Source organism: Balaenoptera musculus, chromosome X (assembly GCF_009873245.2).
Source record: "Balaenoptera musculus isolate JJ_BM4_2016_0621 chromosome X, mBalMus1.pri.v3, whole genome shotgun sequence".
Taxonomy (NCBI): Eukaryota; Metazoa; Chordata; class Mammalia; order Artiodactyla; family Balaenopteridae; genus Balaenoptera; species Balaenoptera musculus.
The window spans coordinates 100340717-100362933 of record NC_045806.1 but is presented as its reverse complement, the minus strand read 5'-3'; the positions used below and the strand labels follow the sequence as shown (position 1 = coordinate 100362933).

Sequence of the window (22217 nt, the reverse complement as noted above, 5' to 3'; positions counted from 1 at the left end):
TGTAATTCAGTCTTCCCCAGAGTGTAAGCTCCCAGAGGGCGAGAGAGTGTGTCTTCTACTCCTTTTGTTTCCCTTACAGCCCCTGACACAGAACCCCGCACAGGGATGGGCACGTGGGTAAATACTTGGGGACTTGACTTCTAGGCTCAGGAGTTCAGTGCGAGCTCTTGCTCTAGGGAAGGATGAGAACCAGGAGCGTCCATCTCAGTCAGCAGTGTGGTCTCCGTATGTGCCTATTCTCGGCGCTGTCACACTCCGGGAAGGGGGGGCAGTGATCCCAGCCCCTTGGTTCTCCTTCAGTCTCTCTCCACACATAGCCCTCCTCATCCCACTCACCTGCGCTCCAAAGGCTCTTCCCCTCGGCAACTGTGAAGACTGACTAGCTGGCTAATCTGTGTATCTGCTTATTATTCTGCTTATTTACTGTCTTTGTTCCCTACGCACTCGGCCATGTCCTTGTTACCTTCGATTGTGAATTTCTGAACAGCAGAAGCTTGGACTAGGCCTATTCTCCCTACACAGCTCGGGAGCTTAAGAAAGGCGTCTTGATGATGGTGACAGTGAGGGACACTGCAGCTGGAGCGCCGAGGCCCCGGCGATGACCAGCAGCTGAACTGGGGGTCGCTCAGTGCCTTTCCCCGGAGTTCAGAGCTTTTGTTTGCCTCCTGTTCCAGGCCCACCTGCCGTTTGCTGTCATTGGCAGCACAGAAGAACTGAAGATAGGGAACAAGATGATGAAGGCACGGCAGTACCCCTGGGGCACGGTGCAGGGTGAGTGAATTTCCAGGAGAGGGGCTGCGCTCAGGGATCCTCCCCTTCTGTCTGTCTCTTTGCTTGTCCCCAGCCCCTGTGTGACCAGTCCCTAACTTGTCCCCAGTCTCTACTCATTCAGCTTGGGCCTCAAACATCAGTAGGCGTTGCCAGCAGGCAAACTCTGGCTCCATACCTGGATTCTCTGCGGTGAGCCAGGCTCTCTTTGTCTGTAATGGAGCAGGCATTCTTAAAACAAAAATAAATGTACTTGGAGTAAGGTAGGAAGGAGTGTGTGAGAAAGCATGTGTACTCGCCTGAGTGTACCAGGAGACAGACAACAATGTCCACAGCAGCATTGTTCATAATAGCAAATAATTAGAAACAAGCCAGATAGCCATTAAAAATAGATTGGGTGAATTGTGGAATGCAATGCTGCAATATTATTCAGCAACGAAAATGGATGGACTATAGTTAACATCTACAGCAATGCATCTCAGAAACATAATGTTGAGCTAAGTAAATCATAGAAGAAGACAGGCTGTATGATTCCATTTATATGGATTCCAAAAGTAGATAAAACTAAACTTTAGGAATTCATGCATAAGTGGTAAAACTATAAAGAAAAACAAAGGAAGGATAAATCCCCAGCTCAGGCTAGTGGTTAAGTCTTGTTGCAGGGAAGGAGAGGCATGAGATCAGGGACACAAAGGGACTTCTAGGGCACTGGTAATATTTCACCTCGGCCGTGGATACATCGGTGTTCTTTTTTTTTTTTTTTAAACCTTTAAATTGTACATTTCAAGCACTCTTTTGTATGTATGATTATTTTGCAAATTAAAAACAGATGTATTGCCTACGGGCTCAGGAAATTTCCTTTTGTGGTCTGCCTGACACATATTAAGTAAGTTACCTTTGGTACTAGTCAGTTCAGTGGATAAGGCCCAGGACATTGCCATGGTTGTAAGAGGTGTCTGGTCCTCCGAGTCTCCAGCCATATGCTGAGCGGCAGACGGCAGGGGCACCGTGTGTGAGAGGGTGGCTGGTTTACTGTAAACTCATTCCGGCCACTGAGCAAACAACCAGAAGCTGGTGGGAAGTTGTCCACACATCACATCAAAGGCTGGCAGGCTCTGGGGCACGCCAGACACCCTCCGGCGATAGCTGGCTTTTCCGCGGGTAAGGACAATTCTGGTCATCAGAACCATGCTAGGTTTTGGTCTTCTCTACCATCTGGGGCTGGGGATGCTCCTCCCAGAACATTTGCAAATGCTTTCTGGACCAACAGTCCCACCCTGGGAGTGAATTTTGGAGTCTGAGAGACAGGAACCTGAGGTGAAATGAGGAGAAGCTAGCAGACGTGGTCCCAATGACATACTCCGATTCAGACCACCCCACACCCAACCAACAAAGGGGGTTTTCCAAGTGTTTCTTGCAAGTCGGAGTTCGTGGTTCTGTTTGAGTGAGAGAAGCCATGCATTGTCTGGGCCTTGCGGGGGCCTTGGAGTCACTCCTTGTGACTGGCCATCAGGGACCACTCTCCAGGGATGGAGGAGGAGATTGTCCTGAGGAGTTGCCTGACTTAACGCTGATATGTTCTATGACAGTGAGGGGCTTTCTCCCAGAGGCAGTGTGTCTTAAGGGAAGGGGTTATGTGAGCCGATTTGGGCTTTGGAAAGATTGCTCTGATGACCGCAATGCAATCTGCTGCAACCCTGCCCCACCCTGTCATCCCCGTCTCCCTCCCTGTCCCCATGACCTTCTCCCAGACCCGTGAGACAGAATCCGGGGTGACTGTGCTTGTTCCTCATCTCAGATGCTACTGTCCCAACGTGGTCAGGCCACATCTCCCCATTCCAGCAAGGTGGAGCCATGCCCGGAGACACGTGCCAGAGCACTGCTCATGACCCGAAATCCCTTTGCTGGGATCGGGTCCACACCTCTGTCCTTCTTGGCCACTGCCCCAAACGCAGACCTTTGCCACACTCTTTTGAGGAGGGGGCTTGTTCACTCAGGCTGGAAAGTGGGGCCCACTCTGTCCTGGCCATCATTGCTGCCATCAGGCCATTATCCACCCTCTAAAAACACCTCCTTTGAAGCTTCTACCATCCAGATGGGCCACACCTGTGGTCCACATCCCTCCTTGTCACTGTCATCTCTTGATGTCCTAGTTCTTCCCCCTTATTCTTTGGACTTTGGCACCTGGTCATAGCCTTTGTCTCTCCTTTAGAGGACCTGGATTGCAGTCCTAACCCTGCGACTTCTAGCTGTGTAACCTTGCCTAACCTCATTGAGATCTTGCAAGGATGAGTCCCTTATCTGCCTGATTAATTCCTGGCCTTCCTTCAAGAGTCATCTTAGGGGTCTGTCAGCTCTCTGTTGAAGCCTTCACTCTCCCTGGAGTTCTCAGGCCCCTGGGCTTTTCTGGGCTTTTGTTGTACCTTGGCTATATACCTCCATGTTGGTAATTTTTGCATTGTATTATGTTCTTCCACTAAACTGGAAGCTCCTACGGGCAAGACTCCATGTTTCTGAATATCCAGTGCCTCACACAATCCTGGGAACAGAGATTCTGCAAGTATTTATCAGATGGATGGTTGAATGTGCATTTGCCATCGTCCTAAAAGTGGTGCGGAGCAAACATTCCTGTGAATGTCTGATGGGTGAATTTGGGTTGAGGTGCTAATGAATGTCTTCTTAGATATTTTTATGGTATTGCAGTTTTCCATTACTGTCATTCTTGTAACTTTTCATTTGCCTTTTTAGTAGAAAAGCCAATTAGGAGGCAAAATTGCGAGCTCTATATACACAGATTGAAAGGCAATGTCACTGTTAGACATTTCCCGTCTCGTTTTGTCCATTTCTGCTTCTTGTGACCTTCCTTTCCAATACCGCAACCGCTGCTATGCAGTTGAAAATGAAGCCCACTGCGACTTTGTGAAGCTGCGGGAGATGCTGATCCGGATCAACATGGAGGACCTCCGGGAGCAGACCCACAGCCGGCACTATGAGCTGTACCGCCGCTGTAAGCTGGAGGAGATGGGCTTTAAGGACACCGACCCCGACAGCAAACCCTTCAGGTACCTCTCCCACCAGCCTGGCCCAGCTCAGCTCAGGGCACACGATGGGGGGGGGGGGCGGCGGTGGGGAAGCCTCGCCCTGGAGAATTCACAGGGGAGGTGAGACACGGGTGCCCAGACCTGGAGCCACAGGGCTAAGTCGCTCGCCACTTCCACTTGCCCGTCTCTTCTCTGCCTCGGCACACCTGCCAGGGGAGCTGTGGCAGGACGGGCTTGGTAAGCATTGCTGTTCTGCTTATAAGTGTGGGAGCAGGGAGGAGGCCAGGCGATGGCAAGGCCGATTGTCTTGCTGCCACAAGCACTCACGCGGCAGCTGCGAGCCCTGAGCCCGGGCCTTGTTCCTCCACGTGGCAGTTTGTGTCCGGCCACTGCCCTACTTTCTACATCAGGCTCCTTCTGCTCTGTCGGGTTTCCAGTCTGTTCTTTAGCCCCCTCCCCGGTATCAAAACCAGATGGGACCAGGCAGCAGTCATCGCACAAGTGTTGATGAACTTCCGGCTCTTCATTCGCTTTCGTCCTTAGTGTTTGTGTTCAAGGGCAAGTTTTGTTTTGACCACAAGATGTTAATAATCATTGACATTTCAAATCAGAATCTAAGATGCTTTCAGAGAAGAGGAATGTTTTTGAAAACATTGCTTCAAATGCTTTCAAATAACTATGCTGATGGGAGCTATATGTTTAAGTGTTTGATCTGGACGCGTGATGTGTGATGTAAGCCCCACATTGTAAATTACGGTGTGGTGTCCTTTACTGGAGCTCAGGTCCCCTTTCAGGAACTGTCAGGCCTCGATAAGCAAGTAAGGGGGATGCTTGTGGGATAAGGTGGCCTTCAAATGGCCTCTGAGATCCCACAGTACCTGTTCACAGCAGAAAGCCAACCTGGGGGCAAAGCATAGCCATTCCTTTGGGGATGCCTGGTTCTGGAGGGGCGAGTGAACACCCCTTTCATGGGCAGGGGCTGCCGGAGCCCCTGGAGTTGGAGGAAAACATGCTGGTCTCTCTGGTGGGCGTTGCCTTTGCTTTCTCCCTCCTTCCCTTCCGACAGCTTTAATCTGCACCTGCCGGGGAAGAGGTGTCATCTAGTCCCCTCCCCTCCTAGGTCGGCTCCATCCTGACTACCTCTGTTTCCCGCATCTTTGCCCTCTGCACATTTTCTCTGCTGGCTCCTTTCCACGTTGCAGGCAGACATTCTCATCCTAAAGAAACTCTCCCTCACCCTGCTCCTCGTCACCAGCCTCCGCCCTGTCAAGGAGTTCGGCTCTGATGGGAAAGGGAAAGAATTGTTCTGTATTTACTGACTTCTGCCTCCACTGCACCACTGAATGCAGATGCCTCTCTCCAAGGTCAGCAGTCACATACTCACGGCCAATTCCACTGTAGCCTCTGAGTCCCATCTTTTTTTAATCTCAACATAGCATTTGATACTTGTCCCCTCTGCCTGCTTCCCGAAATTCTCTCTGCCGTTGGCTTTTCTAGCACTGGTCCGGCTGGTTTCAGCCCTCTCGCGCGCGCTACTACTCCTTCGAAGCCTCATCGGCAGGTTCATTTTGTTCAGCTTCTTCCTTTCCCTGTTCTTTCTGATGGCCTCTGCTCCTTTCACTCTCTATGTTCTTTGCAGCTGTTTCTTGCTACTCTCACAGCCCTAATTACCACCTAGAAATAGATTACTCGCAAGCTAACATCTTACTTTTGAGCTCCAAATCCAGTGATCCCACTGCTTACTGGATATTTTCACTTGGCTGTCCCATAGAGGATGTACCTGAAACTCAAGCTGTCTCAAATTTAATTCATCTCCTTCCCTCTTAAACGTACTCCTTCTCCAGTGTTCCCTGTCGTAGTACATGGCACCACCATCCACCTGGTTGCCCAAGTCGAAAAACCAGAATCATCTTTGACTCCTCCCAAGTCCTGGGAGTTCTGCTTCCCTCACATGTCTCCCATTCCCACATTCCTTCCCAGCCCTTGACGTTAAGATCCTGTCATTTCTTACTTGGCTTGTTGGAAAGTCTGTCCTTCATGCAGTGCCCAGAGTGGTCTTTCCCATTTTCAAAATGGATCAAGTCAGCCCTGCTTAAAACATCTAAGTCTTAACATGGCATCCAATGCCTGCTCTCTCCTGCCACACTCAGGAATCTCATCTCCCACTACTCCAGCCAGGTGTGCCATTCCTTCTCCACATGTGCCCTTCCACAGGCTGCCCTCTTCGGAGCACACATCCTCTTCCTCTTCACCAGGCTAACTCCTATTTCTTTAAAACTAAGTCCAGGCCGGGGGCAGGGAGACTTAACCCAGGCATCTCCCACTAGACTGTGAGTTCCTTGGCAGGCACAGTGGCTGTTGGCTCTAGATATTGAGTGACTAGCATAGTATCACTTATTTCTGTGTCCAGCACATGGTGGAGTCTCATCAAGTGTTTGTTGAAATCGTTCATCAATGTGATCAGTTTCAGAGCCAGGACCTGGCAGCATAGTGCAGGTGGAAGGACCTAGATTAGGAGACAAAACCCAGCTTCCGGTCTCAGCTCTGCCTCTAACTAGCTGTGTGATCTTGAGCGAGTCACCTTACTTCTCTGGGCCTCTTTCTTTATCTGTAAATCAGGGTATAGAAGCAGATGTTCTAAGTCATTCCCAGTTCCAGATATCTCTCGGGTTCACCAGGGTGGCCCCATAACCCCGCAGCACCCTGTGACCCTGCTGTCACGTGCCAATCCAGGTGCCCACAGCTTTGTGCTTCTGCTTTTGCACGTCCCACAGAACTGAGGAAGAGAGGGTGGGAGAACCCAGGGAGGATCCCTGGGGCCAGTTTTCAGTGAACAGGAGCCATTCCAAAGGCAGGGGAATTAACCTGACCATGTTCGCAGTTTACAGGAGACGTATGAGGCCAAAAGGAATGAGTTCCTAGGGGAGCTCCAGAAAAAAGAAGAGGAGATGAGACAGATGTTCGTCCAGAGAGTCAAAGAGAAAGAAGCTGAACTTAAAGAGGCAGAAAAAGAGGTAAATGTGAGCCTGCGTGCCAGGTGGGAAGGAAAAGGAGGCTGAACTTGGGCAAGACAGGGGTTTCTGCCCCAAGAGAGCAGCTGGGGGGAGTCTTGCAGCCTCCGGGCAGGAATGGGGCACAGCATCCGCAGCCGTGCCTTGGCTGGCACAGAGGAGGCTGTGAGATCTGTGTCTTCTCCACCCCTCATTCCCCAAGGCCGGGATGTTTTCTCATTCTCTGTCATTTAGTTCACTAGAGCCGCACTGTCCCATATGGTAGCTGCTAGCCCATGTAGCTATTTAAATTTAAATGAATTGAAATTAAGTACAGTTTAAAACTCAGTTTAGCAGTTGCATTAGCCACATTTCAAATGCTCAACCCTCATGCCACAGAAAGTTCTATTGGGCAGCGCCACTCAAGAGTCAAGACCTGACCTAGCCCCTCGAGGTCAGGGGCGGGCTGATATTTTCCCCTGCTTTCTGGGAGTTCGGAGCCCAGTAGGGACAGTCGATCACTTTCTTCGCAGTCCTGCTCTGTCCTGCCTGCACTGAGGGCCTTGAGGAAAGATGGTCCCAGGGGGTCCTGGGTACCTTGCTGAATCCTAAACCAGTGATAGGTGGTGCGTTTCCCCATCCACTTGAATATTCTGTTCCATTTCATGCTAGCGTTAAAGAAACATTTGTGCGGCTCTAGCGAGTTTTTAAACTAAGGCTTGTTGGTCTATCTGGAGTTTTCATTACTTAAGCCGTGACTAATAGAGTGCATTTAGCCCTCTAACCATTTCCTTGCCTCCAAGGTCCCACTACCGATTCCCCTGCTGCTGCCAGATTAATTGGCCTCAGCCACAGTTTTGGTCCTGTCAGCAAATGCTTCAGCTCTCTGGGCCTCGAAACCCATAAAGAAAGGAAGCACTTAATTACTTCCCAAGTCTCTTCCTCTTTTAATCTGCTGTCCGGTGTTATTGCCAAAGCCCATGGCAAGAGACTTGACTTCATTTCAGTTTCACTTTTCAAAAGAAAAATATCACCCAGTACTTTTAGGAAGACAGGTGAGGGGATCTCAACGATAAAGAAAATGAATGAAAGGCCAGTGAACAAAAGCCAGGTGAAAGCAACTGATCAGCAGAGCTTCCACCACCAGCCTACCCCAAGTGACTAGCAAAAGCTGGTTTGCACAGTGGGTCTGTCATCCACCACCCCTTACTCAGTGACAGTCCCAGATACCTGTAGGACACCTGACCTCCTTCACGGTGTACTGTGAGTGCTGCAGAACCCTCCATTTCCTCCTGAATCCTCAAAAGAAAGTGCAGTGATGCTTGGGCTGCTCTTACTATTCAGGGTAGTTTATCACATTCTAGTTTGTTACCACCAATAGTCTGTTACCAGAATATTCTTGCTCTTCTCCTTTGGGTCTCTGGCTCTATTCAGGGTTAGTTAAACCTCCCCTTGATCAAAGCTGAGGTTTCCGCACTCATCCCATTTTCTAAAATTCTTTTATCTCCTTCCGTGTCCAAGGACAAGTATTTTCTTTGACCAGCTTCGGCATTGCTGAAGTTTTCTCTGCAACTCCCCATGATCCTCCCTGATTGGAGGGAATAAGAAAAGGCAGGGGCCCCTTTCATATTGAGAGAGATGTCATTATATAATCATCTAAAGAATGAGTTGAAGGACTTCCCTGGTGGCGCAGTGGTTGAGAATCTGCCTGCCGATGCAGGACAGGGGACACAGGTTCAATCCCTGGTCCGGGAAGATCCCACATGCCACAGAGTAACTAAGCCCGTGCGCCACAACTACTGAACCTGCGCTCTATAGCCCGCGAGCCACAACTACTGAGCCCATGCACCTAGAGCCCATGCTCCGCAGCAAGAGAAGCCACCGCAATGAGAAGCCCGCATACCGCAGCAAAGAATAGCCCCCGCTCGCCACAGCTAGAGAAAGCCTGCGCGCAGCAAGGAAGACCCAACGCGGCCAAAAATAAATAAATAAATAAATAAATAAACAAACAAACAAATAAATAAATAAAAAGAATGAGTTGACCTCGGGCAAATTCCTTAACTTCTCATACCTTCTGTTTCCTTATAAAATGCAGACAATAACAGAATCTGCCTCATAGGGTTGTTGTGATGATTAAATGAGTTAATACATATAAAGTGCTTATAAAAGTCAGTGCCTGGCCTATAATAAGCACTCAGTAAATGTTCTATATTATCACTGATGCTAGTTTTATCCATATGTAGTAACTATGGGGACTCTCTTTTTTTTTTTTTTTTTTTTTAATTTTTTTTTTTTTAACGCATTGTTTACTTTGTTTATTTATTTATTTTTGGCTGTGTTGGGTCTTCGTTTCATGTTCGAGGGCTTTCTCTAGTTGTGGCAAGCGGGGGCCGCTCTTCATCGCGGTGCGCGGGCCTCTCACTATCGCGGCCTCTCTTGTTGCGGAGCACAGGCTCCAGACGCGCAGGCTCAGTAATTGTGGCTCGTGGGCCTAGTTGCTCCGTGGCATGTGGGATCTTCCCAGACCAGGGCTCGAACCCGTGTCCTCTGCATTGGCAGGCAGATTCTCAACCACTGCGCCACCAGGGAAGCCCCTATGGGGACTCTCTTAAATCAAATGCTTGATTAAGCAGAATGCACGGTTCCCTGACCATATTCCGGAGCAGAAACACAGAGGTAAAATGGCAGAAGAGAACTCTCCAGAACATGGTGCCCTTTGGTGCCATCATAGCCGTCCCTGGCAGAAATGTCTCGTCAGGTCTCAGGGTCCTGAGGGTCGCAAGCCTGCCCGTCCCCACCCCACCCCCGGGCTCAGCTGGGATCTCCTCACGGGGGGGTCTCCCCAAACTCCCTGTGCTTCCCCGCCAGCTGCACGAGAAGTTTGACCGTCTGAAGAAGCTACACCAGGATGAGAAGAAGAAGCTGGAGGATAAGAAGAAATCCCTGGACGATGAAATGAACGCTTTCAAGCAGAGAAAGACGGCAGCCGAGCTGCTCCAGTCCCAGGGCTCCCAGGCTGGAGGCGCACAGACTCTGAAAAGAGACAAAGAGAAGAAGAAGTAAGTAGTGGGCTGCTCTGGGGCGAGGGCCTCTCTCCCCTCCTGCTCGTCCCCTCAGGGCGGTGACAGAGGCCAGCTGTGGGCTGATAGGCTCCTTTGGGCCCCTGTAACTGGTCTCGGTGTCCCCACTGGACCTTCAGATTCCCTGAGTTTGGGGAGCTGAGAGTAGGGGAGGGCGGTGTGTGGCCCCAGAGGCCCAGCCCCTCTGCTCGGCCCGCTTGGGAAAACCCTGCAAACTCAAGGTAGGAGGAGAGGGAGGGAAAGGGGGAGGAAAAGCAAAAGGAATGTGAGACAGGAGAAAGAAGAAGGGAGGAAACAACGAGAAGCTGCAAAGTTACAAGAAAGAGCTGAACAGAAAGAAGGGCAGAGAGAGGGTAGCAGGAGCCTCTGGGCACCCTCTTTCCCCCGGGAGGTTGGAGCTGATCCAGCTCACAGGCCTGTTCGCTTGTCCTAGGTCTGAGGTGGTTCACCTCTCCATGCCTGGAGCCCCCCTCGCCCCCCCCTCAGTTCTCACGGCTGCGGCCAACCGCTGAAGGCTGCAACCTGGTCCTGATTTCTTACCCCTTCCCGTCCCTCCCTCTTGGCTGCTTGGTTGTTCCCAGCCTGGGGTACCGGGGACTTGGTGGGGAACCCTCAGATGCTAGTATCCTCCGCAGGCACCACCCTCAACCCTGGGGATGACTGTACAATCCATCTGTCTCCCCTGGCGTTTGGTGAGGCAGGATAACATGAGCTCTTGGTTACCATGTGGGTTAATATCCCTGACCCAAGCCCAGGCCTTGCTTGCTGAAGTTATCCATCCCTTATCCCAGAACCAGAGAAGAGAAAAGCGTTTCCGACGGGACCTGTACAACACCAGGAAAACATCCGGTGGTCCCTTGCGCTCTAGTTGTTTGTGCAGTGTGACTGGAGGAGTCCTCATTTGCAGTGTCAAGCAGTGTCCTTACTAAAGCGGCCCGAGGATCTGAAACATGTCCCTGGTCATTGCCTTCTGTTCTTAGCCACTTGTTGCTGGACTCAACTATTAGATACTTGCCAGAAAGCGGAAACATCCTTTCCTCTGTGCCTGGCTTATCACTTAAGGATAAAACAGTATAACATTTCACCAACGATAAAATACAACAGTAAAATATATTTAAAGGCACTCCGTTTTGCCATCTGAATATTCTTTTTTCAAAAGTGTAATTTGGGTATTTTCACCAATTAGTCCAGAGATTTTTTTGTTACTGAATCACACTATATGTCAAAGTCACAGACTAACTTTCTGTGGTATTACCTGATAGATAAAGTTCAACTAGCCCGAAAAAAGCCTCTTTGGACGCACTGTATATTAACTGACTTGTGTTAGTTGCACCAGCAGGACTGGATTCCTATTTTTAAGATCAGAAAAGTCTAAATTTGTCTTCCGGCTCTAACCTGCTGCCTTCATAATCCTGTGGTGTTTGTTAACTCAGTCCCTGGGGCAGTTTCACAGCCTGCTGGCAGGAATTAGGAGATTCATTTGTTGGGACCCCACTGACACTCAACTATAAATAGTCCCAATTGAGCTGTTCAGCGGAAGTTCCTCCCAGACCAGGCTTTCTCCTCGTTGCCCTCAATTAACTGACTGCCACCCCACGCCCAGGCAGAGGACCCCATATAGGGAGACATGTCTCTCCAGTCTCCAGGAATATTTGGAGTTGGTGATGGCACCCTTTTCCAATTTTGAGATGAGTGAAAACCTCACGGGCACGAGGCATCTCCTATTAACAAGAGAGCCTGACAAAACAGCCTGTCCTCTTCCATATTTCCAGATATATAAGTGGCCCCAGGCGTGGGCTTTTTATGTAATTCCCTGAACAGTTGGCTAACCTCCGGAAGACCCATCATTAGACCTGTGTCACTCTTGTCCCGTGGTGATGATGGGGGGCGGGGGTTGAGGGTGGAAGTAGGGGTAGAAGCATTTCTTCTTGAGAGATGGTGATTGGATCTAATAGAGTCACATACTGAGAACTTCCTTTGGCTGCCCTTAAAGAGGTTAAGAAAGAGTACCGGTGTTTCGGGGGTCCCTACCAGCACACCCTCCCTTCTTCCCCTCCCCACTCCTAATCTCCTTTGACCTCTAACTCTTCATTGTTTGTGTCAACTCATAATGTTTGATTTCTCCCCAAGCTCACTCCATCTTCATCATCAGCTTTTACTGTTTTACAGTTAACTCTGCTGTTTGCTGCATGCTGCATGAGACCCAGGGTCCCGGTAAGCTTTATTAACTCTAAATAGAACTGGCAGTGGCTTCTAGAACACATCTCCCCAAGTCCCACCCCCTGCCCAACACACATATCTAATATCAAAGAAGCTGCTTCATTGTTCTAGCTGGTATTCTCTTGTGACTTATAATATGAAGAAATAGGCTGGTGTGATTTCAAGTATACATGTGGGAATGTTTGCCTTCCTGATTAAAAGTGGGGTGTTTTCAGACTTTTGCTGCTAGAACAGCTAGGTAGCATAGGTGGATCCTGTGATCAATATTTGAAGTTTCAATTTTGGCCATTTTTTTTCTAAAGGCGCCTTCACCATTACTTTCAAAATTAACTAAACTGCTGTGACGAGGGGAACTGTTGAGTTCACAAACCCTGTCCTGCAACGTCACGGTCAGCCTTGGCGCCCAGGTTTGGGAATGTTTTGAGCCAACGGAAACTTGCTTCTCTGTTTCCCTCTGGTGGCTGTTCTTACCTGAGGGGTTCAAGTTCTCTAATTTCGTTTGGCCCCCAAACCATAATAAAAGTGGAAGAAAATGAAGGTTCTCAGATATTATAGAATATTTAATTCTACAAGTACCGGCTTCATGAACACCTTTGATAAGTAGGTAAGCAGGTAACCGTTGGTAAGATGGATTCCTCAGGGCTAGGTTTTGTGTCTGCAGGAGTGAATAAAGCAACCCCTGGCATCACATAGTTTATAGGCTGGTTATAGCAGTGATTAAGCTGCTTCTATCTTTTTAACTAGACTCAGGTAGTGAGTGGGGAGGAACATAAATATTTTAAATCTAACATAATTAGGCTTTTTATCATTGTTAAACTTTACCATAGAAACTTTCAAACAGGAACGAAAGAAGAGAGAGGACAGTACAATGCAGCCCCACGTACCCACAACACAGCCCCCAAACAACTGTCAACATATGCCAATCCTGTCTTACCTGCTGCCCCAAACCGGCTGGATTACTGCAAAGCAAAACCCATATCATTTCATCTGTAAATACTTCAGCATGTCTCTTAAAAAAAATAAATAAATAACAACAACGCCACCCTTATCACACCCCCAAAATTAACAATTCGTTCACATAAAATTTCTAGTCAGTGTTCAGAATACCCCGGTTGTCTCATAAATGCCTTTTACATTTGGTTTGTTTGGATCAGGGACTATAAAATATTGAGAAGACTTCTCCCCACTCACCCGTGGAGTTTATGATTTAAATGGAGAGCCTGCTGTTAGTCACCAAACTAATTGCTGCAGCTACTGCACTGGGGACTTTGGGCAGCTGGCAAAACATCCTACTTTCAAGCAAATCCCGAAGAGGAAGTCCATAGAGGCGTCTGAAACATAAGGCCCGTGAAATTGGGCCAAAGGAAACAACCCGAAAAGAACAATGAAATGACTTATTGTCTGGCTTAAAGGCAAGCCTTGGAGCCCTGTTAGCTGACTTGAATGAAACAGCAGGTTTCCACCTAGGAAGACTCTCAGTTCCGACAGCGTCTGTCCATGGCTGCAGTCCCAGTGCCCAGCACAGAGGCCGACACTCAGTTCACGTGTATTTTCTTTGGCCCCCCCATTTTCAATGAGGACAACAGGAAAGATGCATCCTGTTCAGTTAGATTTCAGTTAATGAAACCCAAATTAACGCTCTTTGACACAATTTGGTTCAGCTTTCCCTGAGTAAATCATTGGTAATGGCCATTACTAAAATGAATCCTGGCAAAACTATAATTAAAGCCATACTTTACAAGTGAGAGGCAATTGGCAAACAGTGGGAACAGCCAACCCCGACCCTGAGTAGGTTGGCTTTTTCTGGCATGCTTCTCGCCAGCACACCACAAAAGCAGTTCCAAACCAAATAGGGGAAGGAGGCCTTGGCTCCCTGGGGTCTGAAAGCAGCAAAGGCAACCCGTCCATTCCCCACAGCCCTCATTTCAGGGGTGGATCACAAAGGCCACCCCTCATTAACTAGAGTGCAGGCAGAGTGAGGTTTACTGTTCCTTGCTGGTTTTGAAATGGCTTGAGGCACTACTGGCAGCTGTCTGCAATTGCAAGAGAAATCCTTCCTCTGTGACCCTCACACAGTTGCAGGTGCTATGTCTCAGTGGTTGCTGGCCCCTTGACCCTTGGTTGGGGGTGCCCAGTGCATGGACGGTACACACATATCAAAATATTTCAGCCTTCCCATGCAGCCCAGGACATAGGCCGTTGCAGTGTTCTATAGGTTTCTCTTCTCCTAGGAAGTAGACAAAGAAGAAGAATAGAGCTGAGCATTTGTATTACATTTTCATACTATTCAAAGTGTTTTTCCGAATGGTACCTCATTTTCACATTACAACAGTCCCGTGAGGTAGAGGAGGAAGGGCTGATCTTCAGTTGACAAGATGAACAAATGGAGGAGTGGGGAATTTAAGAGACTTACCAAGGCTCACATAGTGAGTTAGTGGCAGAACTGGAACAAGAATGCAAAACTCCTAGTTCCTGGTATAAACTGCCATTCACATGCGTGTGTGTGTGTGTGAGTGTGTGTGTGTGGATGTATTCACTGAGGAAGTGACTGTACAAACATACCCAGCATATGCTTTTAACTGTCCCTCCCCAATATCTTTATTTAATGAGATAAATGTGTTCAGGTAAAAAATAACCAGGGGCTTAGATCCACAGGCAAGGAGTTCTCAGGGACACTGTGGCGTGAAGGAAAGAGTCTTGATCAAGCAGCCAAGGGATTCGGGCTCTGCTCCTCTTGGTTGTGACTCTTTCTCTGTGACCTCAGGCAAGTCAGTTGGCCTCACCGGTGTTTCTCAGCCTCCTCATGTGTCAAACTTGCATCACGAGGATGAAGTTTAAATGGGAGAAAGTTCAAAGTGCAGTGTGAACACAAACCAATAATGGATTTCCATAGTTCAGGTTTTCAGGTGACTGTGGTCGGACCCTAGTGCAGAGCCCAGTTACTGCCCGCAGACACTTCTCGAACAGATCTTGCCCAAGGGGTACTAGGTAGTGGACTGGGTATCTCCGAAGGTGAAACCTCTCCCTCCTCTGCTTTCCCTATGGGGCGAGGCACTCAGTGGCTGAGAGCCGTGGCCTGAGGCCACCTGGAGATTTGCTAAAGGTATTCCTCTACAAGGTGTCTGGGTGGGGGGCACTAGTCAGGACCTAGTAATTAAGAAGAGAGAAGTATTCTTGTGGCTGTTGATAATTGTTTTGCTAGCTAATGCCACTGTGGTCGCCACTCAGAGGTGTGTGGGTGAATGAGAGAAAGCATGTTCCCAGAAGCCAGTGCAATAAGGCCTTAAGACCATCTAACACAGCTATATTCTAATTTATCCATTAGTCATCATGACATTTTCTTCTAACCTTTTTTTTTTTTTTTGACATTAATCCATCCATTCATTAACCCAACTTCTGTTTTCATTTTCAGTTTGGGCTTCCTGTAGACGCCCTTTCCCTGCGCAACAGAGCTGGGCTTCCCTGTCTCTAATTCCCCCTTAACACATCTGGGGGCACAGAACCCGTGCCCTCCCCTCTCTTCCTGCCAAGGTTTATAGAAGCCCGAGAGTCTGAGGACGGCGTCTGGCCTCTGGTCAAGAAGCCATCAGTCACGTGGTTTAAAGATGCATCCTGCATCCCAGTGCCCCTCCCAGCGCCCCCAGCCGGCCACTCCCCGCTCCATCTTTGCCGGACTGTAACATGTTCAGGGGTCCCACCTGCTCTTCTGTACCACCAGCTTCCCTGTTCCAACTCTGGCTGCTGCTTGTTCCCCTGAGGTATTTGCATCCGCCATGGCTGGGTGAGCACCAGTCAGCACGGCTTTCCCCATTAGTCCGCAGTCACTTGGCTTCCCGAACCGTCCCTCAGCCCCCCAACAGAAGAGCCGCAGCCTCTTCTCAGAGGGTTCCAGAAGGAGAATCCTTTGGTGCCTTTTCCTTCTGACCTGTCAGCCCAGCCCTTTCCAGTTTTGATTCACTCAAAATAATTGCACTCAAGCTGTGTTAAAAATCTGGAACGAGTTTACTTACAGCCAGCCCTTCCCAGACAACACGACTGCTGAAGAAAGTAGCATAAATTTCCCCTCTCTGTAATTCTGAGTACCCCACAGATGCAGAAGGCAGAATAAACCTGAATATTAGTACCAACCTAGTGTCTTATGGAATTGTTATGAGGTGTCTCAGCATCTCCTCTGTAATTTCCCTTAGGACGCCACACCATCCCAATAAGGCAGGGCCAGTAGCAGGTATAACCATCCCCTGTCACAAACTGCCAAACAGAGTGGTCAAAGAATCAGTGTTTTCAGTTTTGCTCTGATGAATCTTCCAGTCTGTTTGGTGAATATGATGATGAGTTTCAATCTGTATTTTGCGCATGCCCCACAATAAGAAGACGTGAGACTATCAGTTGGAGAGGAGAAAAGAGGTGTTGTGCCTTGGAAGGTCCCTAACTTTGTCTCCAGTCTAAGGATTTGGTATTTTAAAAATCTTCCAGCCCTGATTTGTATGATGGGGCCCATCCGATAGTGGCTTTGGGAGCCCCTTTGAAGTTGAGAGCCCTCCATTGTCAGGGCCATGAGGCACAGTGGCCTTTGGTGTTTGGCCAGTGAGAGAGTGAGAGCTGGAGTGACCTGGCAACGATCTGTGGCTAACACGCCGTTTCTCTGCCCTTCCTTTGCAGTAATCCATGGCTGTGTACTGAATAGTATTCCCCGCTACAGCTGGACTGGACTCCATTTAGCCTTTTAAGCCAAGGTTCCTATTGTAACTGACAGCTTTCCTTTGGAGCGCCAGGCAGCTGGGTCCCCTGCCCCTGCCATGTACTTCCACTTCAAGCCCCACTTCTTCTTTTGATTTCTGCCTCACAGTCCCACTGGCACTGACCATGACCTTCTTCTTTTTTATTTTTGAGGTTTTTTTTTTTTTGGGTCACTTTCTTTCAAAACACACAAACAAGGCTATGCGAAATTTTCAGGCCTTTCTGAAGTATTGAGAATGGGGAGGGGGGTTCTCGCTTCAATAATAGATAATGACAGGAAGCAAAAAGTAGAAAAAACGAAAAGCAAACAAATGCACACACTTTATCTTTTCTTGTTGGCAAAGCAAGAGTGCAGTTTTGATATGTATTGTTTGGTGAGTCACTGATTGGTGAGTGGCCAGAAGCAAGTATGAAGGTGGTGCTGCGAAAGCATAAGCTAGTTTCTTGAGAAAATCCAAGTCACACAGTGGAGCATTTTAGGAGACCCTGTGCTCGGAGATTTAAAAAACAAAAAAATTTGGGTACTCAGCCAGTAGCTCAGGGAGATGCTAAGCTAGGGTTGTCAGGTCTCCTTGGGAAAGGCTACTTATTTGCAGCTTTGATGTTTCTGTGACCAGTTTCACGGCTGCTTCCCAAGAATCCCAAACTTAAACAACTAATCGGTCTCCATCCGCAGTAATTATTTGCATTACAAATAGGAGGCCCCCTCATTTGCATTTGTTTACAGATTAACTACTTGAGGCTTGAGGAGCTCTGAAAACTTCAAAAGGTATTAGAGCCACCCAGCCTTTGAGAGACCTTCAGAGACTAGGCAGGAATTTTGTATGAAGGGAGACATTTTGGTCCAGAAGACAGGACCCACTTTTTTGTAAGAGGAAATTGAGGCCCCGAGAAATGAAGGGACTTGCCAGACACCCCAGTCCTGTTTCATGGCAGAAGCCAGGCTAAATTCAGTGTCTCCTGAGTCCCGAGCCGTTTTACAAATGGACTCAATGTGTTCATGTATGTTCCTGGAGACAAGTCTTCTGATGTTCTGGAGAAAATGAATAGTTAGTATTAGAGGGCCTTTGAGGTTTTTATCCCGTAGGAAAATATTCGAGGATGGGGTGGGTAGGGATAGGCAAAGCAGAGGACTCTAGGCCAGCTCCTGAACTGAGCACTTCCGCGGACGATAAGAGTCACAAGGCACCTGTTAGCTGCTCAGCTTTCCTGGGAGTCTGGAATGGGGCGTGCGGATGCGGATGTTTAACAGGTGCCTTAGATGATCCCTGTCATCAAGGAAGTTTGGTAAACAAAAATCTACCCTGTGAGTGAACATGAGACCTTTAGAAAGTCAACCAAGGCTATTAAAAGAATTAAAATGCTTATTTTATTGGGTAGCTTGTCTCACTGTAGACAGAAAGGGTTTCTTCCTTCTTCAGTGAAAAGACTTTTTAAGTGGTACAGTTATTACTATTTTAAAAAATACCCTAAGTACTCTGTTTACTTCTGGTGAAACAAAACTAGTCGTTAGAAATAGTCTGTGTCCGGCTCCACGCCCACCCCAACCGAGACTGGAATAGAATGGTTTTCTTGAAAAATCCCCACGTGTACACACACACACCCCTCATGTCTCTTAAGCCAAGAAGTTTGCTTTTCCTAGCTGCAGTCCAGATCACTTTTTTTTGTTTATGTTTTTTGTTTTAATTATTTGGCATTCACATGTGGCTGTTAATATGTGCTCTCTCTCTCTCTCTCTTTTTTTTTTTTAATTAAAACAAGAAGCTTTTAACTGGTGTGTGGTGTTCTTAAAACCTTCTCAGCAGATTTCCCGGTGGTGATGGTCCATCAGTGACCCCATTTCTCACCTGTCTTCTCCAAGTATACTCTGTGCTACCTCACACTGCCCACTTCCCTCACCCTGTCTTACTTTGAATGTCCTTTTTCTTTAGCTAATTTCATGTTTTCTTTCTCTTTCTCTCTCCCTCTCCAGCTTTTTTTAATCTTGTCTTCAGCAGCTGCACTAAGTCTAAAGGAGAAGACTGCCATTATAGAAGAGTTAGGGTTCCATATTGTCTCAAATCAGAAACCAACCAATTCCCTCTCCCTCCAAAGTGCGTGCGCATACACACACACACACACACACACACACACCACAAGTGTTCACTGTGTCCCTGTGTCCAGGCAAGACGCTCTCTCCCGACTTACATGGTATTTTAAATGGAAGTGTCTTGTCCTAACCTAACAAGGCAGGAAAAGAACCATCCGAGCTGGAGAATGGACCAAATGTAACCTCAGAGAGACAACTGCAGGACGACTCACCCAAGTGTAAGTGACTGAGGCAGGAGACCTCAGCTGTGGGTGTGGAAGTACTGTTCACAAGTTTTCGTTTGAGTTTTCTGTTTTTAAACACCAATTCTCCAGTTCAATGGGTTGACTGTCTACAGCCACTATTAAACATTTCTGAATATGGACGAGAAAGTCAAGCAACATTCATATCTTCTTCAGCATTCACAGACCTTCTGCAGACCCCCCAGCAAGTGGGGGAAGTGGATCTACTAACTCTCAGGTGGAGAAGGGAGAGTCGGGGGAGTTTAAGCTTAGTGAGAGCAAAATGACTCCAACCTTCCAAGGCCAGTTGGGGTTTTGAGAGAAGTTTCTGCTCAACTTGGGATCTGGAGGGAGAGTCTTGATGTTGATAAATCTGCCTTGAATTCATTGGTTTAACTTGCATCAAAATACCATGTGAGTGTGCTCATTCCCATATATCCCTACAACCATTGCCATTCCACTGTCCTGTGTCTCTTGAGAGAGCCTCTTTGCATGTTTTCCAGAGTCTGTGTTTTTCCTTTCTTCTCCTTTGTTCTTTTTGCTCAGAGATGTGACCAGTCATTGGCCCTCTGGGGCTTTCATTCGCCAGGAGAAACATCCCGAAACCAGCACTGTTTAGCTTGATACCTTTCTAATGTCCATGTCAATTTTCAATAAAATTCAAAGAAATGCTCAACGGCTGTGTGATCATTAGGTGATGGGCCCACCGTGGTTTGCCTTAGGAGGAGTGGGTGGCTTCCTTTCAAGGGCGTGACTGAGGGGCTCAGGGAGGCACCATCAGCCAGTTTGCAACCTTCCTGTGTAGGCTGCTGGGCCTACTCCCCCCACCTGGGCTTGAAATTTCCATGGGGTGGGGTGGGGGTGAGCAGGAAGTCCTTTACTTTTCCTTCATTAGCATGGACTTAACTGATCCGTTGAGCTCATTATCTTCCAGGATAGTAAATAGATGGAGAAAGTGGAGTGCCAGACCCTACAGAATAAGATTCGGGTGAGTTTTAATTCCAGAAGGAAAAGAATTCTGCGCTGCGTGTCTTCTCTTATTTAATACTGTGATGTGAGCATCCCTAAAATTCATGGATATGACTTGAAAAGCCTTCTATAGATAGGGTCTACTAGGGAGGGAATCCTCCTTGTCTCTGCCAGCATTAAAGTGGGCAAGAGGGAGAGTGGTCAGTTTTCATAATTCTGGTCGCCGTCGAGGTGGGGTTTCCTTTCCCCAGCTTCATTTCCCGAATGGCCAGATGCTGGAGACCGGAGGGTGGTCGATACCCTCTCTCCGAACCGAGGCCTGGAGGCCTCTGAGGGGGGTACCAGGGGAAACGACACTGGCCTGCGTCTGCGCAGCTCGCACACTAGGGGGCAGCCGAACGGGAACAACACTTGCCTGTGACGTCACCGAGCCCCGGCAGGCACTGAGGTGTGGAAAAATACCGGCTCTGGAGCCAGTCAGACTTGCCAGCTGTGTGTGCTCTGGGGCAAGTTGTGGTCAAAACTTCCCTGTAAAAGAAGAATATCAGTAACTCCCTTGCAGGGTGATTGCGAAGGTTCCATGAGCTAATGTAAATTAAAGATCTGGGTGTTCACTAAACGGAATCCCCGTTAAGGATGGAGTTTCCCCTTTACTAGAAGTATCTTAGGTTCTTCCAATCCACGGTTTCTCAACGTCAGCACTATAGTCTTTTGAGGCCAGATAATTCTTTGCTGTGGAGGCTGTCCTGTGCACTGTAGCATCCCTACCCACTAGATGTCAGTAGCACACTATACCATCCCATCCCCAGGTGTGACAACCAAAACTGTCTCCAGATAATGCTAAATTTCCCCTGGAGGGCAAAATCGCCCCAAACTGAGAACCATTGCTCTAGGACAGGGGCCAACAAACTTTTTCTGTAAAGGGCCAGCTGGTAACTATCTTAGGCTTTGCAGGCCACGTGGTCTCTGCAACTATTCAACTGTTAACTATAGAACAAAACCAGCCATTGATAATATGTAAAAGGATGAACGTGACTGTGTGCCAATAAAAGTTCATTTGCAGACACTGAAATTTGAATTTCACGCGTGGGTTTCATTCTCACATGTTCTGAATTATTATTATTTTGATTTTTTCCAACCACTTAAAACGTAAAGACCACTCTGAGCATGAGGGTCATAGAAATACAGGCAGATGGACTGGATTTGGCCTGTGGGCCACGGTTTGCTCACCCCACCTCTAATGCATTTTGGTGCTTGTTGATGCATCATCGAGCCTAAAGGTGTTAGAAGTGACTGGCTGGGGACTTCCCTGGTGGCGCAGTGGTTAAGACTCCACCTGCCAATGCAGGGGACACGGGATTGAGCCCTGGTCCGGGAAGATCCCACATGCCGCGGAGCAACTAAGCCCGTGCGCCACAACTACTGAGCCTGTGCTCTAGAGCCCGTGAGCCACAACTACTGAGCCTGCATGCCACAACTATTGAAGCCCACGTGCCTAGAGCCCATGCTCCGCGACAAGAGAAGTCACCGCAATAAGAAGCCCGCTCACCGCAATGAAGAGTAGCCCCCCGCTCGCTGCAAGTAGAGAAAGCCCGCGCACAGCAACGAAAACCCAACGCAGCCAAAAATAAAAATAATAAATTTATTTTTTTAAAAAAGTGACTGGTCAAAAGAAATCAGAAATGAAGACAAATGGCTGATGTTTTAATGCAAGTTAGTGGGGAAATGGGTTTGATTAACTAAAATTTGCATATAGTTTTGCTAGAGCATAGATGGGGCAAGGGTCTGCTGGGGCTCTGAGAGCCAGTTCCTGGGGCCCTGCTGAGCAGTGAGAAGGCCAACTTCTTCTAGGGACAGAACCAGGCCGCTAATACCCTCAAAAAGGCTGAGCAAACTGGGCTCCAGTTGTAAGCACTGAGGTTAAGCAGTGTCCTTTTGTGTTCAAAATGCCCCCGCTGGGGGAGATTCATCCCTTTGCTAAAAGGACAGTTTTCTTGCAAGGCCATTCTTTTAAAATGAGGGCACCTCTTGAAAGACTTCTGCATTAGAACAGTTAATACCTCACGTTGGCTTTGCCACCCGGACCTACTACCTTCCATCAA

General features: G+C 48.2%; 1 protein-coding gene across 10 annotated transcripts in view; it reads left to right on the top strand.

The window, feature by feature from the left end:
* The window catches only part of SEPTIN6 (septin 6), a 67480-nt gene extending 47658 nt beyond the window's left edge, over positions 1 to 19822 (top strand). Inside the window, exons 6-11 of one of the 10 annotated variants that reach the window (XM_036840006.1) lie at positions 675 to 771; positions 3662 to 3830; positions 6691 to 6823; positions 9668 to 9858; positions 12049 to 12093; positions 16759 to 18801. In XM_036840006.1, the coding sequence (XP_036695901.1) occupies positions 675 to 771; positions 3662 to 3830; positions 6691 to 6823; positions 9668 to 9858; positions 12049 to 12052 (594 nt within the window). In that variant the 3' untranslated portion in view covers positions 12053 to 12093; positions 16759 to 18801. Of the gene's footprint in view, positions 1 to 674; positions 772 to 3661; positions 3831 to 6690; positions 6824 to 9667; positions 9859 to 10670; positions 11576 to 12048; positions 12094 to 15511; positions 16729 to 16758 lie in introns of those variants that run through there. The other 9 variants (XM_036840005.1, XM_036840008.1, XM_036840007.1 and 6 more) reach the window with 9 other exon arrangements.
* Positions 19823 to 22217: the final 2395 nt, after the last annotated feature.